Consider the following 27,777-nt stretch of genomic DNA (forward strand, 5'->3'; position numbering starts at 1 on the left):
TGTCATTTAACCGCTGTAAAGTCTATTCGCACGGCTATATCTCTTGCATGCAACAGGCCCATTAAGGGGCTTGGTTCTTGATTTAAGAAAAAATCCGATTGAATCAAGAGTATTTTTTCTTGTCGATGTTTTTAAGAGTCTGGACTCAAGATCCAATGTGTTTTTTTTTCCAGTGCTTCGTCTTCCTTTTCTTCTTCGTCATCCTCTTTTTCTTTTTTGTCTTCTTCTTCTTCCGCTTCGTAGCCTTCTTTTTTTTGGTCTCCCTGCTCTTAACCTTCTTTTGCTCCCTTCTCTTCGTCCTCTTCTTCCTCTTCACCAGCTTGCGCGTCACTTTGAGCCGAGGCGGCCCTGCCCAGAAATTTCGGGGGTCTCGAATTTCTCCCGGCCGAAACTTTCTCGATGTTTGAACAGCGGACGGAACGACACGAGCGGAGCAAAGCCGTCGCCGCGCCGCGCCGGCCTTAATTGCATCCTGGCATCGCGGTGCAACGCGGAGCTTGCATCTCGGGAGCGGCACAAGTTTGTTTACGAGGACCGGGCGACCGGGCGCTTTGCACCGACCCACAGTGGAACAAGCTCCTAGAAGATGTCGGACTTTAGATTTTGGGATACAATTTCAAATTTTAATGTTTTTTTTTTCTCAAATTCAAGTTCACTAGGTGTTTTCGAAAGGAAATTTTACAGGGTGTCTACAAGTCGGGAATTTTTGGAAAGTCCGGAAATAGTACAGATTTTTTGAGGGGGGCCCGGAAGTACTGAAAAAGTGCGGAAATTGTGCAAAAGGTCCGGAATTGTTTTCATTTTTTGGTCATTTTTGTCTCAATTTGAGTGAGAAATTCATATTTTTGAAATTTTTCGAATTTCTTCAAATGGAGGTACTGAAAAAGTACTGAATTTTTCTGTGGAAGAGGTACTGAATTTTTTTGGAATGTACTGAAAAAGTACTGTAAAAGTACTGATTTTTGGCCCGCCTGTTTTAGTAGACACCCTGTTTTACGAAGGAACCAATGGCGTCACTTTTAAACTTTTTTGTTCAATATTTTCGAAAAATATAAGCTTTCCATATTTTGTCCGATCTCTCGTATTGACTCGGTCCACTGTGCGAGCGCGGGCACGGGCGGATGCACGGGACGAGCACCGGAGGAAGCAGTAAATTGCGGCGTAAACACACCGACCGGGCGACCGGGCCTGGCTCCACCGCAATCCGATCCCATGCACCGGCATCGACAACCAGGGACGATATCGAAGACGTATCGATTAACTTTACCCAGTCCGTAAGTCGGGCACCGAGACTTATGACGTAGCCCGCGCCGCCTGCGTATCTGGGTGACCGTGTTGCCACCGTCGAGTCGGGGGCCCTCGCCAATCGGGGGAGAGGGGTGACGTGGTGTGCCCTAGAGTCCCTTTATACTGAGAGTAATGACAGTGCGAATCTATTTCTGATTGGTCCACAGTGTCACGAACGGAAATGAAAGTACATTTTCACCAATTGCAAAAATTACAAACTGGAATGGACCGGGGAATCGTGAGTACAACAAGAAGCAATTGGAATGAGCAAGGGAACGGAGACAGGTATTCGGGAATGGGTTGATCAAAGATTACAAAAAACGTCCGATTTGTGTAATCTTTATTAAACGGGAAAAAAATGTCAGGGGTGATCTTTTAAAATTGTGGTACTTCTCCAATTTGTCGGATGGTATGGATACTTCCAATGAATTGTGGTAGTATACCGTAACTCAAGTTGGGGTAGTACCGGAACATTTGGGTTAGTAACCTAATTTATTGGGGTACTACCACAACTAATTGGGATACTACCATAATCAACAATAGAAATGTCCAATCATCCACCAACCTCGTGCTTTTTTCCCGTGTAAGTTTTATGGTCCAGGTAACCATAGTTTTCAGTTCTGGGAAACGAACGTCATTTCAGGTAACCAAAGTCTTTTGTCCAGAATGCGAGTCTTGGTATTGCTGGTTCGATTTCCATGACCAAAAACTGAGTTACCTGCACTGATAACTTCCGTATCCCGCATGAATCAGAATTCTTTCTCTGTTCAATTCTTAAATAAACGGTTTAGCTATCGGTCTTTAAAAGTTTACAGTATCGAGTTATAAAAATAACGAGCGGAAGCAGCAAGTGGAACGAGATAAAGAAGTCATGGAAAGTGGGTGAAGTTGAATGGGATTCGCGAGTCGCGTCGCAATTTTCCGGCGAACTGGTTTATAAAACGTGACATTATTTTTATTGAATCTCGCGGGAGTGCGAGGGGTCTCGAAGACCGAGGCCGCGTCAGGAGCCAGGCAACTGAGCTGGTGCCGCGTGATAAGAGCTGTATTTTCGCGTCAAGATCTGAAAATCCCGTGTCAGAGGTGGGCTACGGGTCGCTGCGGAATGGGGAAGGTTTTTCTTTCCTGTCGAAACAGCGTTGCCGCACAGTGGGTCGAGTCAATCAGAGAGGTCGGACTTGAAGTTTTTAACTGAAACTGCAAATTTTGAGGTTTATTCGCCATATTTCAAATTTCAAGGGGTGCCGCTAGAAGGAAATTTCATGAAAAAGCCAATGGAACCTCTTTTAGAACCTCAAAGTTTTGTATAAACGGAGATGTGTTTCTAAATTTTGTCCGACCTCTCGTATTGACTCAATCCACTGTGTGCCGGCGTAGAAGTAACCCTGTCGTAGGTGAGGGGCACAGAAAACGCCCCACACTGAAGAGAAAAAGGTGAGCTCTCCACCATGAAACATTTTAGGAAAGACAGTCTTCCTAGACAAGTGACTATGAGACTGTAGTTTATTGGAATTGATGTATATTGACGTCATTTGCACCAGGGTTGGGGAGCATCTTGAGCAATTTTATCAAAAAGGATTTTTTTTTCAATCGGAAATATCTGCCAAAACTTACTAATGTTTCATTAAATCCTAATCGGGAACGGTTACGGAGTTGTAAATTTTGGAAAGATCGGAAGTTGGGGACTCTCAGTAATCATTTGTATTGGAAATCGAGAAAAAGTGTCAAATTTTGCGATCGAATACAGTGGACAATATTAACCGGTGTAAACCAAGAACAAAATTCCCTTCCAAGCAATTATTGATGCATCCTGTCGTCAGTAGTTCTTATTATATTCCTCAAATTTCTCTCTTTCATTTTATTTCTTTTTTTTGGGGGGGGGGGGGAAGAGGGGGCAAACTTTATTTTGTTACCAAGTTTTTAAAAAAAAAATAAATGATTAAGAAATTAATAATTAAGATTTCAAGAGGAGCCAAATTTTCGTTGCAGTTTTTTTACTCGGACTCGACAACGCCGGGCGGTGCATCGACATCATTAATACTGCGTACGTGCGTCTAATGCGCTTTTCACCCGGAATTGATCGCTTTTAGCCCATAACTCACCCGCGACCAACACCCCCCGCCCCCTCCCCCGTTTAATCCGGCTGCAGCGGCTGAAGCCCCTTCCCGTCCGCTTCTTCGGATTCCGGCCGCGGCCGGGCTGGAAAATAAATTTCTCGGCCCAATTGTCGAGATTCGATCCCGTTCTTCGCGCTGTTGTCAACCGGTTTACTGCAGTGTTGTCTCTTTTACAATAAATTAGTCGCTGTGATGACCCGCAGGGTGCCTTACAATGTAGGGACGCCATGCCATATTGCCATAATTCGACTCACACTTACACCTAGCCGCACAGTGGCAGGAAAGTTGCATGAATGTGCCATAAGCTCATAATCACCTACATAGTTTCACGCGATATGAGATGATGAGTTTTGAAATGCAACTTTATCGAATTTTACTATTTCAATTCAAAGTCTTCTAAATAATTTTTTTTTTCACTTTCACTCAATTTTTATGCTCGCATGAAGAGAGCTTAAACAGTGAGTCATTATCTGAACATTTCTTCGAAAAAGTTTATGGAAGACAACAGGGAAAGCTAAGAGAGGATGAAGTCCAATTCCTCTCCTCTGCCTCCACATAATTCATAAAATTGGCCGTATAAGAACCCTAAAAAATCAAATTCTCTACCATATTCATGACTCTATAAGACCTCCTCTTCCAAATTTTCATGTCCTAACTTTAGCAGACACTCTGTAAACGGACTTTCCTCTCTTTAGTTTCATCCATTAATTTATCGAAAATAGGAAATGGTGGCAGTTTTTGATTTTTACTTTTTTACACTGCAAGGTAGGTGAGTCTAATATGATGTCAAAATTCTAACAAATTACTAAGTTCAAAATTGGGCGAATGAATTGTAACGCCCGTTGCCCTTGCATGATTCAATACTCATTGCAATTTTAAACTTTTCTTCAAGCAAGACTTTTCCATGAGCCACGTCATTCTCGATAAATCGATGACAAAAATGGATTATTCTCACTTATGCCATCAACGAAGATCCAGAATACCTGAATCACAATTTCCTTTTTCTCCACTAGTTTCACCGCTGTGATACCATTAAAAGGGAACAACCCTAGCAAAAATGCTTTCTCGAGGTAGGACCGATTCGTTTCATTTCTCCGCCGAGGCCGGATCAAAGTGTTTTCGCACGTTCTTTTCGTGGAAAATGCGGAGACCCGCGGCTGCTAAAACCTTTTTAACGGGACACGGACGCCGTGACCCTCGCACCGCACGGCCAATAACCGCCGGAGTGTACGGCGGGAGGAACCGGAAACGGAGGCCGCCGTACGTGACGCCGTGACGCGGCGATGGAGTGGCAGTGGCTGAGTGGCGTCTAACGAATTGTTCTTTTTGTTTCAGGTGACATAACCCAAAAAGGCTATGAGAAGAAGCGGACGAGACTCCTGGCGCCGTTCGCCCCCAAGCAGACACAAGGTGAGCACTCCTTCCATCCTTAACGCCACTAAGACCTAATTTTGCCAGAATTCTTCGTATCCCTGACGAAAGAACGTAACAACATTTCAATGTTTTGCGAAATTTCCATTTGGTGATCGAACTTTCCCTAAGAGACTGCCGGTGTTTTTTTCAACTACTGAAAATTTCAAGGTTTTTTTGCTAAATTAACACTAATTATCGTGTTATATTCTTGTAAAGTATTGAATTTTTTTAATCAATTTTTCAATCTTGGAATTGAGTTACGTTACTTCGTCGGGGAGACGACAAATTGTGGGTTCATAAACATTTTTGCTGTTATAATCAGTCGATGATACAACCTATACAAATATATGTCCGTTCAGTCAAATTTTACAGGAGAAGAAAAAACCGAAGAGCAACAATTACCTACCGAAAATCAATTTTCTGCTTTGAAATGGGGCCTTTTTGAAAGAAAGTTTATATGAAGTTAGTATGATGAGTTTCAAATTTTTCGAAAAACTCTGCCAGTCTTTTGTGAAACTGAGCAGAAACAACCCATAAACATTTTTTCAAAAGTTAGTTTATAGAGCAGCACGGATTCCCAAAATTTCAGAATTCAACCAATTTCCCTAAATCAATTAAAAGTCGGTTGGATTTTGAATTTTGAAGTCTCTCGTGCTCCGTTTATCTTTGTTTAGCTCCTGTTCCTGTGTGTTAGGGTTTTTATGTTATGTGCGGAACATTCATGCATGTTCTTATAGTTATATTTTCAATTAATCGCTTTGGTCTCGATAAATTTCCCTGATTTTTATGAGCCTCATCCTCCTAATGGGTCTTAGTTTCTCCGATTCTGAACCAAGATTTGGTATCTGTAAACGAAAATCTCGGTTACTGGATTGAAAACTTGAATGTCGTATATAAATCGAAGTTGAGTCTGCGTAACCGATCTTCTTTTCTCTGCGCTCTGCTCGGATGAAGTTCATTCATCTTAATTTCCCATACTCGATGTATACGCGGTGCGAGAATAAGTTTCTCAACTGGAGTAAAGTTGGAGCATGCAGGATCCAATTAGTCGATCTAGCCGGAGTTTCCGCTTGACGTAAACACTGGTCGCATGCGCTCGACTATGGCAGTTGCGCAATTGGACTCGGCAAGGAATTGATGTCTACCAAGCTCATCGTTTCATCAATCTTGGAGCTCAAGTCCGCGCTGCCAATCTGACTTCAACCGGAGAATCCGGGACATTTTTTCCCCGCTCTATCTCAAAAGTTCCGGAAGAAAAATCCGGAGTCGACCTAGAAGCGATTCCGATTTTATGCAATGGTTTCCCTCCGGAAAAAGATCCGGGAAAATTCCGGAAATTGAAAAGTTCTGAAATTTGGTGAAGTGAATCAAGACCGGAAGTGAGTGAAAGATAAAAAAGAAGTTTTAGTAAAATACCGGGCTCAGTCCAAATTTTTGGCTGAAACGGATTGACTTCGCCGAGAGCCACATTTCAGCTGTTTCATCCCGAATAATCTATTTTGTAAACCCTGGAATTTAGCTGAAAGTGTGCCAACGTGAAACACGAAAAAAGATTAGGTCATATGGATTCTGAAGTTTCGATTGAGCTCTGAACACTTTAGTAGCTGTGAGGTCGGATCAACATCTGAAACTTCAGTTCTACATCTGAAGTACTTCGCTTTCACATCCGAAAACGAAATCCGGTTCTCACATCGATAAACTTCGGTTCTCCATCTGAAGTACTTCAGATGTAAGAACTGAAGTTTCAGATGTGTGATCCGAACTCGACAGCTAGATCTAAAGTGTTCAGATGCTCAATCTGAAAATTCAGAGATCCATATGACCTAAACTTCGGATCCCACGCACGAGGTTTTTTTCTTTCCAGTGAACATGAAATTGGCGTATTGGATCCGTTTTCCGCCAACATTTTGAAGCTAGAGTAATCAAAGTATTTCAGTAGAATTTTTTCGATAACACGATGTCTGCCCTCTCCTGATATGATAGATTCATCGTTTAAGTCCCGGGAGTGGCAGCACTGGAGCTCGAGTCGGTGCTGCCGGTACCCGCGCCCGGCGGATCCGGCGCGGAATGCGGGAAATGACGGACGCCGTTGCGCGGTTCCCGGGCGAAAAAGTAATTCATTTACGAGAGCGCCGCCGCGGCTATTGACACTAACTACTCACAGCGCTGCGCCGCGGTATATCCGTACGGTTATTCAAATGAGCGCACTTGCCGTGCTGCACCCGAAAATTGGTGAGTTCAACGGCTCCCTTGGCCTTTCTTCTGAAGCCGCCCTTATATTGAACTACATTTTGCAATTTGGAATCACAATTTCTTGCTCAGTTACAAAACAACGTATGCACTATTTGTTTCCCTACACTGGAAAAAAAACACATTGGATCTAGAGTCCAGACTCTTAAAAACATTGACAAGAAAAAATACTCTTGATTCAATCGGATTTTTGCTTGAATCAAAAGGAAATCCGCTAAAATTAAGAAGCTTGGTTCTTGATTTAAGCTAGATTCTGATTGAATCAAGAGTACTTTTTCTTGTCGATGTTTTTAAGAGTCTGGACTCTAGATCCAATGTGTTTTTTTCCAGTGTATGTACATGAGTATTTTTCCGAATGAGCCAGAAATTGTCCTTTCTTATTGCAAAATGCAGTCCAATGATTGAAGCACCGAGAATCAAAAGCTGCGATCTTCACTCCGTTATCGAAAAATTGATGTTTTAATTGTTTGATAGTAGCCAATGGACCATTAGACACGATACGAATTTAAGAATTCTGACACAAAATCGAACGTAATACGAGACAATTTGCGCTACAAAAATTATTGGAATTATCTCCCAACCAAGATTTTCAACGTTTTTATTCCCAGCATTGGTTAAGAAAAATTTGAATTTCCCGCTTAAAGGAAGTTCCTAAGTCTACTTGAGTCAAATCGCGCACTACAATGACTTTGGCAGCCCTCTCAAGTAGGAGTATTCTATTCTCACCCTGTGTTGTTCAAAGTTTAAACAAATTGGAATATTAAAATTCTTTGGCGCCATTTGGGTATACAGCGTTATGATTAATGTCAAACGTCCAGCAAAAAAGCTGCTTTTGCAAAATCGAGAGTTTCCGCCTCCTGAAAGAACTTGGTTCAGATGCTTCAAAGATGATCAAGTATTTATATACGTCCACGTCTAAATTAATTTCTAAAGTCAGCGTTGTTAGGACCAGCATTATCATCAAAGCGAGTCAAAGCGGTTTTCCGCGAAATTAACTTTATCTCTCGTAACCGCAACGGTTTTTTCTACGAATTTATCAGGATGCTATCTGGAACCGGAGGAAACCTCGAGATAGTCAAAACTGTCCATATTTAAACCGATTATGTCCATTTTTTCATAAATCTTAAAATAAAGACGGTCCTACGGGATGTATTATTCATCCGGAAATTGACCTATGAGGTTTCAAAATCGACCGATGCAGTTACCGACGTCACCGTGATTTCTGCAAATTCAATGAACTCGGTGTTTCTTCAAAGCATATCATCGCTTCCTGGATGAAGGAACGTTAGTTCATTCCAAGGTTGCCAAGTCAACTCCAAAAATTTCATTTTTTTAAAGAATAATTCCATGCGTCACTATTAACGTCACATAACGTCACTATCGCGTTACGAGTGGTGAAGAGACATCGGAAAATCCCAGATTTAGCGTTATGTTTTTAATTAACGGCCCTTACGTTCTTTCATATGGGTAGCGGTGATATGTTCCGCCTTTTCGAAGCATTTGCTTGGAAAATCATCTTAACCCGATTTTTCAGCGTGTCACTGGAAAAAAAAAACACATCGGATCTAGAGTCCTGACTCTTGTGAACATTGACAAGAAAAAATTCTCTTGACTCAATCGGATTTTTGCTTGAATCAAAACGAAATCCGCTTAAATTAAGAGGCTTGGCTCTTGATTTAAGCTATACTCTGATTGAATCAAGAGTACTTTTTCTTGTCGATGTTTTTAAGAGTTTGGACTCTAGATCCAATGTGGTTTTTTTCTAGTGTGCAGATAAGGGGTCCTAGACCTCGAATTCATTTTTTTTAAAATTTATTTATTTATTTTATTGTTGCACATGTTGATAGCGGCTCACGGAGGGGTCCCGCGGGGTCCTGCGAGACTGCTTATTGTGTATCGAGGATGGATCACGATAGCAACTCGCAGATCATTCGTGTGCGCTTCTAATGGTCTAATAATAAACGGAATACCACAAGCGGCGCTCCTCCGCCGCACAGGAGAAAACCGTACACTTGAAAAAAAAACACCTTGGATCTGGAGTCCAGACTCTTAAAAACATCGACAAGAAAAAATACTCTTGATTAAATCGGATTTTTGCTTGAATCCAAACGAAATCCGCTTAAATTAAGAGGCTTGGTTCTTGATTCAAGCTAGATTCTAGTTGAATCAAGAGTACTTTTTCTTGTCGATGTTTTTATGAGTCTGGACTCTAGATCCAATGTGTGTTTTTTTTCCAGTGAGTTTCCGACCTACTACTGTGCGACTTGGGGGCACTGTAGCGTCGCTCTGCGTTGCATGTGGTCCTATATCGCCCGCAGCAAACGGAATGAGGAATCGGAATCTTTCCTCGCCCCTTGGTTGTCATATTGCTTGATGACGGAAGCGAAACTCAAAAAACTTGTTCCGTTCGGATACCCACCCAAAGTATTCGGTTCAGGTTGCCGAAGCCAGTGCTCCCATTTCCCGGAACTAGTATCGAATTTCGGAACTTTTGAGATTTTTCCGAATTTTTCCCGAAAGTTTGGAAATTCCCGAAGTGTTCCGGATTTTCTACATTTTCTGGAACTTCTGAAGGAATCTAAAAAGAATCCGGGAACTTTTGACGGATCTTGGAGAGGGAGAAATTGGAACAAAAAATGTCCGAATCCCGGAACTTTTGACGGACATGTAATGGGAACTCTGGTCGAGGCTTTTTGCCACACTGCCGTATGAACATTCAAGAGTTGCTAAATTTCTTTCACTGAAATGTTTATTTGTAAGAAAATTTACGAATCATTTCCCCTGAATTTTTCAGGAACTTCGAGTGAAATTGCGAACTAAATTATCTGAAAAAATTGGTAGAGCATTATTCATAAGTTTATCGGGAAAGTCGTGTTTTATCAAAAGAAATTTGGCAACGCCCGAAGGTTTATACGGCGTTTTTCCTGAGCGTGGTAGCATAGGAATCTAATTCGTTGCTTTTCTGACGTAGGGGCGTGTCTCAATTTCTGCGTGAGCTCTGTGCCCCGTATCTATAACTCTATGCTACCCAGATACGTCCTTACGTCAGAGGAACGACGAATTTTGAAGAGTCGAACCGAAATTCGGTTTCTGTGAGCTTCGGTTACCTGGACCGACTAAGTTCGATGTTCACCATAGACTGAATTTTTTTCGGTTGAATCGAGAATCTTTGACTCTCGAAGGAACCTCATTCCACGGAAGAGATCACGTGATGTTCGATCTTGTGAGCGAATGATTAATCAGTAGCCGTTTCTGTAGAGGCAAACGAATGATCTGGTGTGTGGTTTGTTGGACAGCGCCTGGCAGCGGGAGGATGCAACACCCGACGCCGCCGCAGCAGCAGCAGCAGCAGCAACGGACGAGGCGGACGCAACGACGCGTCACGCACAACGAGAAGCGCTACCACTCAGGTAGAGCACGCGAACGACCCCGTGTCAGAGTGTTTCCGTGTCACGTTTGCACCGAGTTCCGTTTTGCACCCCCCTCGTTTTGCCCCGTAGCTTGCGCATCCCTAGATTTTGTTCGTTGTTTTGTTGGCCCCCGAAAACACCACACTGATGAAAAACAACCCCCGGTGAATTTGTAAGTTTCCACCGAGTTGCCGATCACTAGGACTTCGTGTTCAATTTACCGTTTTTCGGTAACTTTACCGTCTCTTGGTAACTTTACCGTCTTTTGGTAACTTTACCGTCTTTTGGTAACTTTACCGTTTGTCGGTACTTTTACCGTCTTTTGGTAACTTTACCGCTTTTCGGTACCTTTACCGTCTTTTGGTAACTTTACCGTTTTTCGGTAACTTTACCGTGTTCCGGAAACTCGCATAATCATGCCGGGGTTTTTTCCAGTGCTGAATGATCCATTTTTGTACTTTTCTTGCTAACTGTTCGGAATTTTCGTCCCGTAGTTATATCGTAAGAGCAGCGTATTTTTCACCACCCTATGCCGAATATTGGCCCAAAACGGGGTGGGAAAACCACAATACTTGAACAGCATTTCACAGCTCGACTTTTGTGGAGAACTCTGTTCATTTACTCACAGTCTAGACTCTGCTTAATGCTGTTCAACTATCATGGAATGATATTCATTTTTTTTTTCCGTTACGTTGCACTGCTTTTAAAGCATATTGCGTTGTTTGTTGTTTGTCAGTGATTTTACTTTCGCTCTTTGCATTAGAATTTGCGTTAGTTTTTTCTTTTTTTGGCATTTTTTTCATAGATTTTAATCGTATTGTTGAATGATGATGCTTTATATTTTATTTTTCTGTTCGTCAAGGTTTTTTCTTTTTTTCGTCCCGTTTGGAGAACGTATCTTTTATTTCGAGTCATGCATTCTTTTTGTTTCGCTCGCTACTGTTTGAATTTCTCGTCGCTTTTGTCAAGATGACCTCTCTAAATGAACTTTTTATCACACTCGACCATCTACGACGCTCTTGGCCATTGGTTGAAATCAGTTTCATCGCAGTGTGAACCCTTTGTTTCAGCCTCTCGTCTGGTTTTTAGCATGATGACTCGTTTTTCGAGTATTATGCCTGTCCTGTAACATAATCCGTGTTATCTTCTCCGCACTTATTTGCCAACAGTAAATTCGTGTTTTTTTCCCCGTTTCTAATGCCAGAAAAAAACAACACAATTTTTTCGCGGTTACGTTCTACAGGAGCTCATGATGCGTGCAAAGCATGCCATGAAATTTTATCCATGGAGCTCATGCAATCAGTCTTTATGTTATACATTTTCGTTTAATTTTCTCCTATACTTCCTGTGATGTGTTTTCTTGACTATTTTAACTCTCTATGAATGTATGGACTAGAATATTTGAACATTTTTGTCTTATTTTCAATTCGACTTATTTTCATCCAGATTTGTATTGAATCTATTCGAATAGTTCAGACAAATCCGACATTATCCGATGGTCGCTGAGAATCGTTGCTGAATTTTGCACGACACCCACTGGAAAAAAAATACATTGGATCTAGAGTCCAGACTCTTGAAAACATTGACAAGAAAAAATAATCTTGATTCAATCAGATTTAAGCTTAAATCAAAAGAAAATCCGCTCAAATTAAGAGGCTGGGTTCTTGATTTAAGCTTAAATCTGATTGAATCAAGAGTAGTTTTTCTTGTCGATGTCTTTAAGAGTCTGGACTCTAGATCCAATGTGTTTTTTTTTTTTTTTTTTTTCCAGTGCCCGCAAAAGTCAGGCATCAGGCCGATGACTTCCACATTCATGCCACATTCAGCGTGTGATTTCGGCATCCCTCCTAAGTTTTTAACACCGTACCCCGTGGCCTGGATGTGCCATTTGGCCCAGCAGCATTTGCATTGGTGCTTTTGTAGGGCCCGGAGAGGATCCTGCGGAGGGCGAGGCGGGTCCTCGGCGTGGGCCCAAAGGTCAGGGGTACAATGACCTTGGCGGAAGAAAGCTGACGGCGTTAGCGTCGTGTCCGCGCTGCATTACATCAGACGGATCACACACGGACCGCACCGGCACCGCTTCCATCCGCGGCTACAATCACACTCGCGGGCCCAGAAAACCCCCGCCGAGCAGCCCCCCCCCCCTCCCCCGGGACGAGACCGAGAGGACTCCGCGCGGTGCCAATTACGCGCCGGGTTGCCGATCCCGCACCGAGGCTTATGCAAATTCCCAGCATCCTGGCGCACCTTAGTCGCTGGGCTGGGGTATGCAGCCAGAGGACCTATACGGGAGAGTATGGATCTGTCGAAATATGGAGCTATTAGGGCCCAAAAGAGTAGCCTATCTTCTAACACGGAAGACACGAGATACGGGAGAGTATGGATATGTCGAAATATGGAGCTCGTAGGGCCCAGGAAAGCAGCCTATCTTCTAACGCGGAAGACACGGGATACGGGAGAGTGTGGATATGTCGAAATATGGAGCTCGTAGGGCCCAAAAGAGCGGCCTATCTTCTAACACGGAAGACACGAGTTACGGGAGAGTATGGGTATGTCGAAATTTGGAGCTCGTATAGGGCCCAAAAGAGCAGCCTATCTTTTAACACGGAAGACACGAGAACAATTCCCAGGGTATCTACAAGTCCGGAATTTCCTGAAAGTCCAGAAGAAGTACTGATTTTTTCAGGGCGGTCCGGAAGTTCTGAAAAAGTGCGGAATAACGGAAGGTGGTCCGGGATTTTAGTCATTTTTTCGCAATTCGAGCAAGAAATTCACATTTTTGAAATTTTTCGAAAATTGTCTATTGGAGGTACTGAATTTCTTGGGAATGTACTGAAAAAGTCCTGTAAAAGTACCGATTTTTAGCCCGCCTGTTTTAGCACACACCATGATCTTCCAACACGGAAGACATGAGAACACTGCCGCTGTCAGTCTTCAGAATCCCTTATCGGACCAAGATAGCTAAGAATGTTCGGAAATGAGCATCCTTCCGCAAAAATGAGTTAATTTATGCAAAAACGCGTATGTGCTAACGCGCCGCAGTATTAAGTTACCATGCCCCTCTCAGAGCTCTCAGCTTTTCCTCGAAAATATTCTACCCTTGAACGTTACATAACTACCGATATCTAGGTCGTTTTTGAAATTCGTTTTATCGGGATTATGTTCCAATTTCTCCGGTTAGGAGCTGGAATATTTCGGGTGTAAGAAGCGGAAACTTCTCGAGCCGAGAGAATGGAGCGACCGACGATGATGGCGAAGGATACCGCGGGCCCTTGGACGTGTGGATCCGAGGCGGGGTTTCAGCGAGGATTTGCGGGGAGTTTAACCGTGTCACCGGCGAATTGTCAAGCGAGCCGGAAGAATTATTGACGCAGTGACCGACGCACAACGCAGTCACATGACACGACGGGCACTCACCTCCCAAGTTCTTCCACTTCAATTGACACGCGGAGATGTACAGGGTGAGCCAAAAGTCCGGACACCCCCCACCCCCTTTGTTACTGGGTTGCCACAGTCAGGGAATATCAGGAAAACCAGAAAGTGCCAGGGAATTTTGAGCAGTCTAGGGAAATGACGAAACTGTCAGGGACAAATTATCAAGCCTGGACGTTTCAAATGACACATTTTGCCTGAAAACAACTATCTGATTATGTATTTTAAACCATCTGGCATATCTTCAATGGAGATGTTGCATGTGTAAGGAATTTGCGATTTGACTGTTGATTCTAATGTAAAAGTTCACGAGGAACACGTTGGTGCCACTGATTTCCTTTGAAATTAACTCCCAAGCTCAAAAAAAGCTCGCAAGTTAAGGCCAAAATAGAGGGGATATCCCACGCTATCCTGAGAGTCCACCTCTACACCAAGACAGACTCTCCATGCACATATAGGGAGCTAATACATTGACAGGGTTGCCGTGATTTCTGTTTAAGAGTCCCCAAGTAAGGTGGCAGCCCTATCAATGTATTTTCTCCCTATCTTTGCATGCAGAGTTTGTCTTGATGAAGAGGTGGACACTCAGGATAGCTTCTTGGGATATCCCCTCCATTTTGGCCGCAACTTGAGAGGTTTTTTTGAGCTCGGGAGTTGACTTCAGATAAAACCAGTGGCACCACCGTGTTTCTCGCGAACTTTTACATGAGAATCAATGGTCAAATCGCAAATCCCTCACACATGCAACATCTCCATTGTCAGGATTTCACCAAAATGTGTCAGAGAAATCAGGGAAATGCCAGGAAATTTTGTTTTCTAAATCCTGTGGCAACCCTGTTTTTAACTTCTGAACGGTTACACTTATAAGTAGAATCAATATTTTCAGAATATTCTTCGATCAATGAGGCTATTTTGTACTACTTTCCAGTATCGGAGAATACAACCAACATTTTATTCTCAATACGACCGTTCAAGATGTAATAGGAGGTGAGGAAGGGATCTAGACTTGAGGATCACCCTGTATAGAGGGCAGGTTGGGTGAAAGGGAGGAGAAAAAAATTCCGTTGCGAAGTTAGTGAGCTACCGAATACTTCGCCGTATTTCATCCGCAAGAAAAATACATTAACAGTACCCTAGTACACAATTTTATAGGTCAATCACGAGATTGACAGAGAGATTGTCATCACGAGATTCACGGCCACTTTTCGTTCCATTTCGACGTTCGTGATCTTAATTAGCCTAACTCAATCAGCGGGCTGATTTTTAAAAACTTGATAGGCAAAGTTTTGATGGATAAAGAACGCGATGAGAAACTGTAGCGAGCCTGTTGGTTGAAACAGATGATTGCAATAGAGGATTAATGAGGTGAGTAATAGACGAACTAACGGCATCACACGAGAGACCCTATATCGTTAGTTCATCATTCTCCCCTTTAGTCCACTCGAACCACCCGTTTCAACAAATAGGTTCGCTCCATCTTTCTTTTGTCATTATTGTTTATATCTTCGTCTATCAATTTCAATATTCAGCCCGGTATTGAACATTTTGCATACGAAGACTATGATCCGTTTTACCGCGAATGGTCACATGTGAGCAGTCAAAAATTTCCGTGTTGATAGTTAGTTGATTCTAGTTTTATCAGACATTCTAAAATCTTCAGTGTTTAAAAAATATCACAACTTGGAGCCCTGGTTTCAGAGTCTCGTTGGCCCAGTTTGAAGGCTTCGGTTTCAAATAGACGCCCCGAGTCGAAGGCAAAAAAAATTGAAATGAGATGAGGCTCAGTAAGCGAGAAAAATGAGGAATTAAAAGTTCGGAACTCGGCGCGCCGGCCTAATGATCCGTTGTTTTTTTCAGAGGAAACTCAGCATCTCCGAGCGAAATTAGGATTTTCGAGGAGCGCCTCAATATAAGTTCGACCCCGGTGCAATCACTGTTTTTGTGGGCGTAAATTATCGATTAGAAATATTAATTGAAAAACTTCCCGTCGAAGACGCTCGTAATTACGGCCTTCGAACTCGTTCATCCTTGTAGCCTCGTCCGTTGGTTTTATCGGAAGGCAGGTTTCCAGGATTCCGTCAATTTCACGCTGGCTTTCACGGAGGGGCATTGCCGCAGAATTCTGTCCAAGCTCCTAATTTTACCGGAAGTTTTACTTAATATTAACCCAGAAATGAACTTTTTCCAGCTGCAGATTCGTTCAAAATTGTTTGATTACATTGGATCAGACCAGGGTTCCATTCCAGCCCCGTTACATAAACAGGGTGTCTACTAGTCCAAAATTTCCGGAATTTCTGAAAATAGTAATGACTTTTCAAGGGCGGTCCGGGAGTACTGATAAAGTGTAGAAATTCCGCAAAAAGAGAGAAAGAGCCGTCCTAAAGGCGTGCGTTGCAGACCTCCGGTCATATTTAATTTCTTAAATGAAAATCTCCTCAGCGGCAATTCTTAAAAATGGCAGCAATATCTCCTCTTTGTGCAAAGGAAATTCTATGAAAACTTTAAAAAATGATGTTGATTTTTTTCTCTTTCAAATAAGTAAAATGGGATCGGAAATTTTAAAACACGGTTTACGAGAAACATAGTTTTGGAGTTTTACCATCGATATGTTTTTTTCAGTTCTTACATTGTCATTTTGCGCAAGAGTAATATTATAAGCTAACCAGTGCAATTTACACCAAAGCAATGGATGATTTTATCCTTTTGATTTTCAAAAATTTGTATATATACCTCGAAATTTTCACATCGTAACTCTTTTGAAATTCTCTGTAGAGACGTTAATAGCCTGTGACGCTGAACGTTTTAAAATATATTAAACTAACTAACTCTAACGTTCAGAAAATGTGTTTATCGTTTAGTATCAAGAACTATTGATACACTAATGCTAACTTTATCTACACTCTTTTATTATCGTCCATCTGTTCGCCCACGATGTCCTACCATGACCGGCGAACCAGATGAACGAACTCTCGACTTGTACGAGAGAACCTACAGACTAGCCTCGTCAAATAAGTAAAAGAAGAAAAGGTCAAAGAGATCTGTGGGAGCATCTCAACATGTAACCAATTTGTATCGGGACTCGGTTGTCGAATCTCTGAAATAATCCCCGTTAATTTGATGAAAGCTGTTACCTGGCATATGCGCCAAGACAGCTGGATATTTTTTTAAGTCTTCTTTAGAATGACCGATTGCCTTGTTGGTCTTCGATACTCTGGCCTCATGTCGCTAACTAGTAGAACTCTCCCTTACACGTTCTGTACTGTTATTAGAGTGCCAAAACTGACGAATGTCGTGTATCTCTGAAGAAGTGAGAATAGAGTAAGCGCCTTCAATTTTGAACAAGCAACACGCACATACGTGGTACACGAATAGTTGCATCAAGGCGCTGCAGGCAACTCAGTCCAGTAAATTTGCAAATGGAAGCGCCTCACATTTTTTTATTAATGGGCCAGTTGCGCTGGTAACAGAATCGTGTTTTGATGCTTGATTCTTGATCTGCCCTAATAGCAACTCTCTACGTTGAATATTAACCGAGATATCGTCCTTTGAAAGGTTGGGGTTTTGACGTCATCCACCGCGGTAGTGCATAACATGGATCGCATTTTGCAAAAAGCAACCAGAAGCATTGCAATGTTGCTAAGATTGTGCAACCTCTTTTGCATTGGAAGATATATAAGCAGTTTTTATTTCACTCGCTAAAAACTGTAAATTTAGGACAGAAATTTTATCATGTAAATTTCATATTTTTTTAGGATTTCTAAAGTTGTATTGCAAAGGATGAACTTGCACAATCTTCGCAACATTGCAATTCTCCTGGTTCCTTTTTGCAAAATGTAATCCAAATGGTATGTATTACCGCGGTGGATGACGTCATAATCGAGTTTTCCAAGGCGCGATATCTCGGTTAATATTCAACGAAGGAAGTTGCTGTTCGTACAGATCTTATTATTTTTAGCTGATCTGCAAAAATAAAGCATCAAAACACGATTCAAAAAAAAAAAAAAAAAAAAAAAAAAAAACACGATTCTGTGATCAGCGCAACAGACCCATTTGGTCTTCGTTTATACCTCGTTCACTGACCTACCTCCATGAAATATTTTCCTGGATCCATCAATTTGTAAGAAAAAAGTTCCGTGACACTTTGAAACTGTAGCATACTATTTTATACTTTTTATCGGCAGTTTTTGGCGGCAATATGGCAAGCGTAGGTGGAAGGGTCAGCGTACACACGCGGGATGCGGGACGGGACGGGACGGGACGAAGCCGTGTCGTGCGCCGCGTAGTCCCGTTTCTCAAGATGATTGAACGATGACGTCACCGCCGAGGGTCATCCGCGGGGGTCTAGATCATGACCCCGGTCCCCGGCCCGCCCCGAGCACCGAGTCATGGAAGCAAAGCTTGTCATTGGACACTCGCTCCAGGAGGCTCAAGGTGGTCGACTTGACACTCCAGAGTGTCCCTTTCTGAATAGGAGTGTTTTATGCAAACCGTCCTGTTGCTCTTTTCTCGTAAATCAACGAGCTCTGCACGTTTTCTGTGTTGTACAGGATGGCAATTTCTCACAAGATAAACTGAAAAGCTTGAGATATGATTAAAAATGTAACATTTAAAATTTAAAGCTTAGAGCAATCTACTATAAGAATTTATTTAGGTACCAGCTAATTAGGTGCCAGCAGTTGCGGTTGGACCGAAGGTCGTCTAACTGTATTGAAATAAATTCAGATTGGTTCCAATACCGACGGAAGACCGTTGCAGGGGTGCAGGAAGTCTTGACCTTCCCTTTTTTCAATTTCCCATCTGAAAAAAATCTTCCTCAGATATACCAATAGATGCTTTTTCATAACTCAGTACGTATACATTTCCGCAATTTTCCGGAAAATACTTGTTTTCACCGCGATTTTACGAAAAGCACGAGATTTTTACCGCAGGTTTTCGAAGTAATGTGATTTTGCCGGCTTTCCCAGTTAATAACACTGTTTTTAACGCCCTTTCGGCCTTTCCATTTTCTAACGCGACCGATCGCGACCCGTTCGGTCGCGCGGTGGAGAAGTTTTTGCACCCATGGAGCTGTGGTCCACGAAAGTTTCCCGTGCCACTGACAAACCCCCCATGGACAGCTAGATAAGGTACGAATTTAAGTATTCCGAGAATCTTCCGAGATTTCTCCCGCGGCTTGTGCGTTCTACAATTTTCTGCGACCGTGGAACAAGCTTGATCAGAACTAATCCCTCGTGGTTTCTGTGATCTGAATGTTCAGCACCTCTATCATTTCAATGACTTAGCGTTATAAATTACGGTCCCAAAGAATTTTTACGCGCAGCATCCTTACCACGCCAGAAAATCGTACGATCCAGATCAAGCTTTTCAGGTATCATCCTCGTATTTCCATCCAAAACATTCTCATAGCAACATAACACGCATTCTCTAATGTCAAATCAACACCATGTGGAGCCACCATCCAATCCTGGAGCTCCATTCCCACTCCCCACAAGCGCAAATCCCTTCGCACTTGTTCTTTCCGCGCCGTACCCCATCATTTATGTCAGAGGTGAACTGACGGAGTGGGGGGGAGGGGCGTGAAGGTCGAGGCAATGGCACCGGACCCCTTATGTGGTAGTTATGTAGGCGAGTGCGACTGGCAAATGAACGGCGTGTCGTGCCTCGATTATTCTACCATTTAAACTTACGGGAAAGGATCGATTTTCAGGGTACACCTAACAATCGATTTTTTACCATGGCTCCAATGGGTGAAAATCGATATCCGATGATTCATTTTTCGCCGCACAAAGAAGCACCCAAGTGCCAGCGAACCCCCATGGGCACTTACGTCCTTCTTCCCGCGGCGCGGATCGTGGTGCTCCGTCATGATCGGAGGTAAGTACTCTGATGATACGCTTGCGAATGCGCGATCCCGATCAATTGTGATAAGTAGCCATCGTAATGACCTCCTCTGCATCCCCCCCGCCGCCTCCCTCTCCGTGTATCCCTACGCTCCGTTACGCCCTGTTACGAGCTCGTGTGGGCAACTGATCGTTACTTTACTGCCGGAGTGTTGCCGGGTTTCCTCCGTTTTTCGTTTTCAGTAAGGAGTCAGCAAGAAGTTTTTTGTGGATCCTCTTGTGAATACAGAGGGACGAGTCCTGAAAAAGTAGGAGGAAGCTCAGGAAGGTCCGACAATTTCGCAGTGCAATATCGTGGTTTTTCTCTCCAGCGGGCTGATTATAATGGAGTTGATACACTAGGGAAAAAAAAACACATTGGATCTAGAGTCCCGACCTTTGAAAACATTGACAAGGAAAAATACTCTTGACCCAATCGGATTTTTGCTTGAATCAAAACGAAATCCGCTTAAATTAAGAGGCTTGGTTGTTGATTTAAGCTAGATTCTGATTGAATCAAGAGTACTTTTTCTTGTCGATGTTTTTAAGAGTCTGGACTCTAGATCCAATGTGTTTTTTTTCCAATGCTGAGAAAGGTCCGACAATTTCGCAATGCAATATTGTGAATTTTCTCTCCAGCGGTCTGATTAATGAAAGTAATAGACAAAGCTATGGACAAAGGGGGGGGGGGGAGAGAATGCCGTGATCTAAATGGTGGAAGCGGGTGGTTGCAATGGACAAAGGAGGTAAATAATATACTAAGTATTACGATAACCCACGTAGGCACCTTCAGCCTGAGGATACCAATAGGATCGCTCCATACTCCCTATGACTTCTTTGTCTCTAGCTTTGTCTATAAATTTCAACAATCAGCACACTGATCGTGTCAAAAGTATGCATAAATCATGCTGGTGGCATGGTGTTGGTTAACTTTTTGAAGAAAAATGTATATGACACTCTTGTTAGTGCGACTCGAATCTATTTAGATTCTATGATTAGGGGAATTCGTCGCTAGTCATCCATGGAAACCTGACGTCGGCTCCTAGCCACGGCGGCAACCGGGGCTCGAGGTTTTCTTGGCACAGAGCTCGCAGCGCGTTTCATCGTTGGACACTTCAAAGAGTGCTTGCCCACGGATGGTGGAAGCACCATGTCAAATTTAATCGCACAGATCCATCAAACACAGAAGCAGATTGATCATTAAACCGACTAACGCCTCGATGAAAATATTCCAGCGAGCCCCGGCCGGAGGCGGATGACCCGCACGGATCACAGCTTCTGTTTTCCACTTCGCACGCAGAGGAAAAACGCCACGGCGGATTATCACTCGGTCAAAAGCCAAGTTCGACAAGGATGATTTTTAAATCGCCGTGCATTGGGAGAAAAAAAAAAAAAAAGAAAAAAAAAAAAAACATTGGATCTTGAGTCCAGACTCTTAAAAACATTGACAAGAAAAAATACTCTTGATTCAATCGGATTTTTGCTTAAATCAAGAACCGAGCCTCTTAATTCGAGCGGATTTCCTTTTGATTTAAGCTTAAATCTGATTGAATCAAGAGTCCTTTTTCTTGTCAATGTTTTCAAGAGTCTGGACTCTAGATCCAATGTGTTTTTTTTTTTTTCTAGTGTGGGGAATCGCTAGGGAAGTAGGCATACAGGCATGCGCGGCAACATTTACGATAGGTTTAGCAGATATGGTTTAGCAGGTCTAAACCGTGAATTTTTTATTGAATTTGCGGGGCGTCCTTTAATTTTCACAATGGACCTTTAGGTAAAGTGTGAAATAAAGTATGAATTAAAATGACTTTTTTTTAAAATTTCACGAGCAAAATTGAATCACACAGCGGGAAGTCTGAAAATCAGGATCTGAACGAAGATGTGATGATGCTATGAGGAGTGGTCGACTTCTTTGTCATGTTTTTTCGGGTTCAGGAAGTTGAGTAGTATTCAAAAAAGGTCAAGATTTGAAGTCTTAAAATCCTATTTAGATTACTTCACTCCCCGAATTTATGATCGCATTGCGATCCGGAAGGAGTCAACTGCTCGTCAAAACGTAGCCGAGGGACAAATAGCGCCCATTTGTAGTTTTTCACCTCTATCATTGAACAACAGTCTAAGAGAACTTTTTCTCATCGTGTTTCTGAAATTTCTGCGCAGTAACTGCAGTGCTCCACCTTGAATATCAAGTGGCACTCCCCGAAAGTTCAACTTCGCCACCGTTTAGGACTTTTTCTTTCTCTGCTTCATCAAATGTAGGTTTTATCTATTTGAATAAGAAAAAAATACACTTAAAAGGTCATGAACTTTGGCAACTCATTCGATGGGAATCCATCGGCACGCATTGAGTTATTATTATTTGCCTGTCACGCAGTCTCATGCGAGTACGATCCAAGATGCTCCGTCACTTTTCAGACAGGCGCTAAAAAACTTTATTAACAAAATACGGACACACCTCTTGCTACCGTGCGAATCATTCAGACTAATAACGATTGCGTGAGACGCAATTGACCTGCCTGACAAGTAAACATATCAAAGATGCGTCATTATTAATTTGTTTGATTGTACCAATAGAATGACTTTCTGAATTTTAAGAGCCCTGAGAATGCTAAAAATCCAAACCTCGTATCGAGATTTTAACTTCTTTCTAACTTCGATGACGCGCCTCAGCCATACTCACTTCGATTCAAAGATTCACATTTGTTTTGCCTCTGCAGGAGCAATTGTTCGCAAAACGACGGCGTAAATCCGCAATCACATATCTCGTTTGCGGTGTCCGAAAATCTCCGCCACTATGTTATTTTTTTAAAGGAGAACGAATGGAAATCACTCGTTGAAGTTTTTGCAGAATTTTCTCCGCACAGAGAAGAAAAATCACGGCAGTTTTAAAGAATTGCCGTTGAGTAGTTTTCCGTTTTCAAAATTAAGTATGACAGGGTGTCTGCGACGTCGCAAACCGAGTTACGTGACTGCCGACTTACACCGTCGATAAGTATCTTTGTTTATATTACTACAAATCGGACTCAAATCCGCTAAGGAACGATTTTTTCTCACCTTAAAGATACATTATACATGCAAATTGTTTTGCACTATAACCCATACGAACATTATAAATCCCTGAAAATAAGTAAAATAAGTTTGATTTTCCCCCAATTTTCTTTCTTTTGCGCAGAATACTGTAATGATATGTATATATTTTTTTAAAAAAAAAAATAAATAAATAACAAATTGGACGTATTTACGCAATTTTGAGACGTCGCGATCGTGATAATAGTTGTTTTACCCTCGCCTTCGATTTATGACGTCATCCCGACGTCCCTCTTATCACCGAAGCGAGCCGTGGTCCGGCGGGCGGACGGGCGTTCAAGAACCACGTCGAAGAACGCGCCTTCCTCGTCGCATCGTTTCGTTGGCTGGCGGGAATTTGAAAATTTCATCTCCTCCCCGCCCCGCCCCGTCCCGCCCCGGCGCCCTAAATCTCCGACGAGGAATTTCATAAAGAGGATGTTTTAAAATTACGCGGGTCTTGAGCGTATTTCTTTCGTCGTCGCGCGTCGTCGTCTGAGGCGGCCGCCGTCTAATTTTAAATTACGAGCTGACGTGCAACACTTTTCTCGGGCAGTTCCTCCGTCCCGGCGTCCCCACGTGTTAGCGTAACAATATCCGCCCCGAGCGGGACCCGGAATGGGACGGCCGGGATTCTTCATAAATTATTCCACGTGAAATTTCGACTTTAACGTATGTCCCCTCTTATCGCTCCAGGTCGCCGCACAGCGGATCGAGACAATGGAGGTGTTACATGTGTGAGCTACACATGTAACACCCCCTGTACATGTAATGTACAGGAGTAACATGTGTTACATGTAAGAGCAGCCTCTACTCGTCAAAAAAGTAGGAATGGAGATGTTGCATGTGTGAGGGATTAGCGATTTGACTGTAGATTCTTATGTAAAAGTTCGCGAGAAAGACGATGGTGCCACTGGTTTTCTCTGAAATCAACTCCCAAGCTCAAAAAAAGCTCTCAAGTTGAGGCCAAGATGGAGGGGATATCCCACGCTATCCTGGGAGTCCACCTCTACATCAAGACAAACTCTCCATGCAAAGATAGGGAGCAAATACATTAGCAGGGTTGCCGTGTTTTCAGTTTTGGAGTCCCCCAATGAGGTGGCAGCCCTGTCAATGTATTTGCTCCCTATCTTTGCATGGAGAGTTTGTCCTGATGTAGAGGTGGACTCTCAGGATAGCGTGGAATATCCCCTCCATTTTGGCCTCAACTTGAGAGCTTTTTTGAGCTTGGGAGTTGATTTCAGAGGAAACCAGTGGCACCATCGTGTTTCTCGCGAACTTTTACATAAGAATCAACAGTCAAATCGCAAATCCCTCACACATGCAACATCTCCATTAGAGGGGTCGGACATGGACACTTTTGACTAAATCCACAAGCTTTGATGTTAATTTCGTCACATTTTATATTTTAAGAGGTGCCTCTGCAGGAAAATTTCACGGAGAAACCAATGGAACCACTTTTAAAACCTAAAAATTGTGTATTTACGGAGTTATAAGCGTTTAAAGTTTCGAATTGTGTCCGACCTCTCCCATTGACTCGATCCACTGTGCGCCGGCTCATAGCTGTAATTTCGGAGACGTTGCCGCTCCAGTGGCGATTCTTGTAAGTTGGCAACACTGTTTTTTCTCCGTTTAAGTGTATGTAAAACAATCGATTCTTTGTGAGGCACCTAGAATCGATAATTTCAATGGATTCAAATTGAGAAAAAACGGCGTCGCCAACTTTCAAACTTCCTACTGCCGCGCGCACGTGGAGAGGAACATCCTGGTAGCGAGAACCGAACTGATCGGATCCGAACCAACCTAACCCACACTGAACAATAATCGATTTCTGTGCAGGGTGCACAGCTTTATCTGGAAATCCAGGCCATATCATGGCATATTTTTGGTTCAATTGCAATTGGAAAGTCCAATTGCATTTTATACGTAACACCAGTGGCGTGGCGTGCTTTGCGATTTATTGATTGATTCGCCTTTTAAATCTACGAAAAAGAATCGATAAACAGGGTGTTCGCAACGATCACCTCAATAATCGATTTTTTACCATAGTTTTAAATGAGGAAATATCGATAATCGATCATTCACGCCTCGCCTTCGCGTAAGAATTTTTTTTAAGTTTTGGAAGTCCGTATTCATCATTTTTTTTTCTTAAATGTTGGTTGGCGAATTAATTAGGTATACTGAGCATGTTTTGCATTCCGCACATACGGTTCCTCACAGAGGGAGTTAATCTGGGAAATAATCTCAATAACAATTCATATAGCCACCTAACATGTCACGCATTAATCACGCATTTTTTTCATGAATATTTGGTCATCCCATGTTTCGAGCAGTTTCAAAATCCCTGCAATTATATTGGTTTTACAAGAATAATCCTCAGAATAACCAAATTTACCCCTAAAATAACCCAAAAATGGTACTTTCCAAAGCAAAATAACCATGGTCAAAATCATAGTTATTCGTATAGGGTATCCTGTAGATTCTAGGTATCTGCGTACTAAGTATAGTTGACTTGATCATTTTGTTTTTACCCGCACTTAGTACACGGCCTGGATCTTTTTCTCTCCAGGAACAGGATACGCCGCACACATTAGTGCGATTTTTATCACAGAGTTAGCCTATTCATCAAAAATTGAAAAGAAAACCTCGTAAAAATCACCCTGTAAAAAGCGGTAGCACGCCTAGCATTAATTTTAACCCATTATTTGTCACTATCTCCACAAGTTTCATGCAGCCTTTTGAATTTCTTAATTTAAAGATTCATTTTTTATCATCGAAAGCCTAAAAGGTTCTCAGATTTGATCCCTATGCATTCTTTGCTTAAATAAGTAATTTTTCGTATTGCGATATCTTTTGTACGAACAACGGCTCAATATTTAACAAATGCTGTCTTCAGCCCAGAAATTTTCACCTGACAAGGATGATAAAATTCTGTGCAGCCCGATGTCCCCGCAGCCTGTCTCTCTCTTCCCAAAATGTTCAATGGTTTAAGATTGGGCCTTAGTTTACAAGTACCATTGACCAATTGTTTTTTATCATCAAATAGCAAGTACCATAGAGTACGTAGAGTCGTAAGTATGTGGGAGAGCTGGAGTCACTTTTAAGCATTTTCCAGGTCCCGAATTCCGAGACTCCGCAGTGTGAGCCGCGCTGGGTCACTTTTCCGATACATGATCGATTGTTTTCGATTACACGGGTACCCGGCCATCTGATGTGAACAAAGAAGATAGGAATTACTACGTATTCCACACCGCCATTTTGGATCGAGCATGTATCGAAAAAGTGACCAAAGCTCGGCGCACACCGGGCTCGGAACTCGTCGAGCAGAACATGGTGCCAGCTCGCTCGTTTGCATTACGACTGTACGTACTCTGTGGCAAATACCTAAGTGAGTTTTTGTGCATACGCCACCCACGGTTTCGCCCTCAAATTGGAAGTACTTTTTGGGAGGGCTGTATAAATAAGTCTCAATATTGTCCTCGGAGATCCACTTAAGAAATCTCTGCAAACGCCCTTTACTAATCTTTATGTCCCTTTCGAAAGGTTGCATGAACTGTGAACTCTCGTCGCTTTGATAATGATTTATGTGGCCAATTTTTACTTTTATTTTCTTGTATGATTTTGCACGTTTTCTGTGCGTTTGCCTTGTGCCGGTGGAATGGTGAATGTTATCCGTTGTTTGTATGTTGGTTGCATGCTTAGCCCGGGGCCAGGGACCAGGAGGTGCCCCGCCTGGTGGTCAGGGCGTCCAGGGCTCCCCAGGGATGCCGCCCCCCTCACACCCACACACCCACTCGAGCCCCGCCTCAAGGGCCCGCCGAAAAGGCAACCGCCGACTCACCAGAAACGAAACCCGCTACCACTCAGGTAAGCTAGCTTCTCTTTCGCCGTTTTTCCTTCCAACTAGAGTCCTTTTATATTGAGAGTAAAGACCATACGATTCCATTTCTGATTGGTTCCCGTATTTTAGGCCTTCGCGGTGTCATGAACGGGATTGAAGATTACATTTTCACCGATTGCAAAGGTTATAAACCGGGATGGACCGGGGAATTGGGGGTACGGCAAGGAACAAACGGAATGAGAGAAGAAACAAAGACAGGAATTCGGGAATGAGTTGATGAAAGATCGCGAAAAACGTTCAATCTGTGTAATCTTCATTCCCGTTTGTGACATCCATGAGCCGTGTTGTCTTAACTCTCTCTAGAAAGGGACACTACTTCCAACCAGAGCCGAAATTGTTTTAGAGAAATTGTTGAGCCTTGCTATCTGAAAATTTCGCTGAGTTTTCTTCTAATTTCACGCAAAAATTGGTAAAATTTTGGACAGAAATTGAGCTCTTGCGTGGGTGAGAGATTTGCGATTTGAGTAATCTTCCTTGTGTAAAAATAAATAGAACCTCTCAAAGTTGAAGCCAAAATGGAGAGGATATCCCACGCTACCCTGAAAGTCCATCTGTATATCAAGGCAAACTCCATGCAAAGATAGGGAGCAAATGGAGCAAATGCATTAGCACGATTGCCGTATTTTCAGTCATGGAGTCCCCAAACAAAGTAGCAACCCTTTTCTTGTACTGTATTTGCCTCCTATCTTTGCTTGGATGGTTTGACTTGATACAGAAATTGACTCTCAGGATAGCGTGGGATATCCCCTCCATTACGACTTTAACTTTGAGAGCTTTTTTTGAGTTTTGGGGTTTCTTTTAGAGAAAACCAGAGGCACCATCGTGTTTCTCGTGAAATTTTACACAGGAATCAGTGCTCAAATTGCAATTTATTGATACATGCAAAAGCTCCATTGCTCAGTTATATTCGTCAATAAAATTAAAATGGCCAGTTTTGTAACCGTAGATTGAGGTTACGTTCCTTCGTCTGGGAAACAATGATATCCAGTCGCACTAAAAAAAAAAATCTCGGTGTATTTACTAAG

The 27,777-nt window shown here is 42.6% G+C and overlaps 1 protein-coding gene across 6 annotated transcripts in view; it reads left to right on the top strand.

The window, feature by feature from the left end:
* The window catches only part of DIP2 (disco-interacting protein 2), a 194,080-nt gene that overhangs the window by 112,769 nt on the left and 53,534 nt on the right, over nt 1-27,777 (top strand). For 3 of the 6 annotated variants that reach the window (XM_019042407.2, XM_019042409.2, XM_019042408.2), the window contains exons 2-3: nt 4,740-4,814; nt 26,554-26,718. In XM_019042407.2, the coding sequence (XP_018897952.2) occupies nt 4,740-4,814; nt 26,554-26,718 (240 nt within the window). Of the gene's footprint in view, nt 1-4,739; nt 4,815-10,363; nt 10,478-26,553; nt 26,719-27,777 lie in introns of all 6 variants that reach the window. The other 3 variants (XM_019042410.2, XM_019042412.2, XM_019042411.2) reach the window with 2 other exon arrangements.

The sequence above is a fragment of the Bemisia tabaci genome, chromosome 3 (assembly GCF_918797505.1).
Source record: "Bemisia tabaci chromosome 3, PGI_BMITA_v3".
Classification (NCBI taxonomy): Eukaryota; Metazoa; Arthropoda; class Insecta; order Hemiptera; family Aleyrodidae; genus Bemisia; species Bemisia tabaci.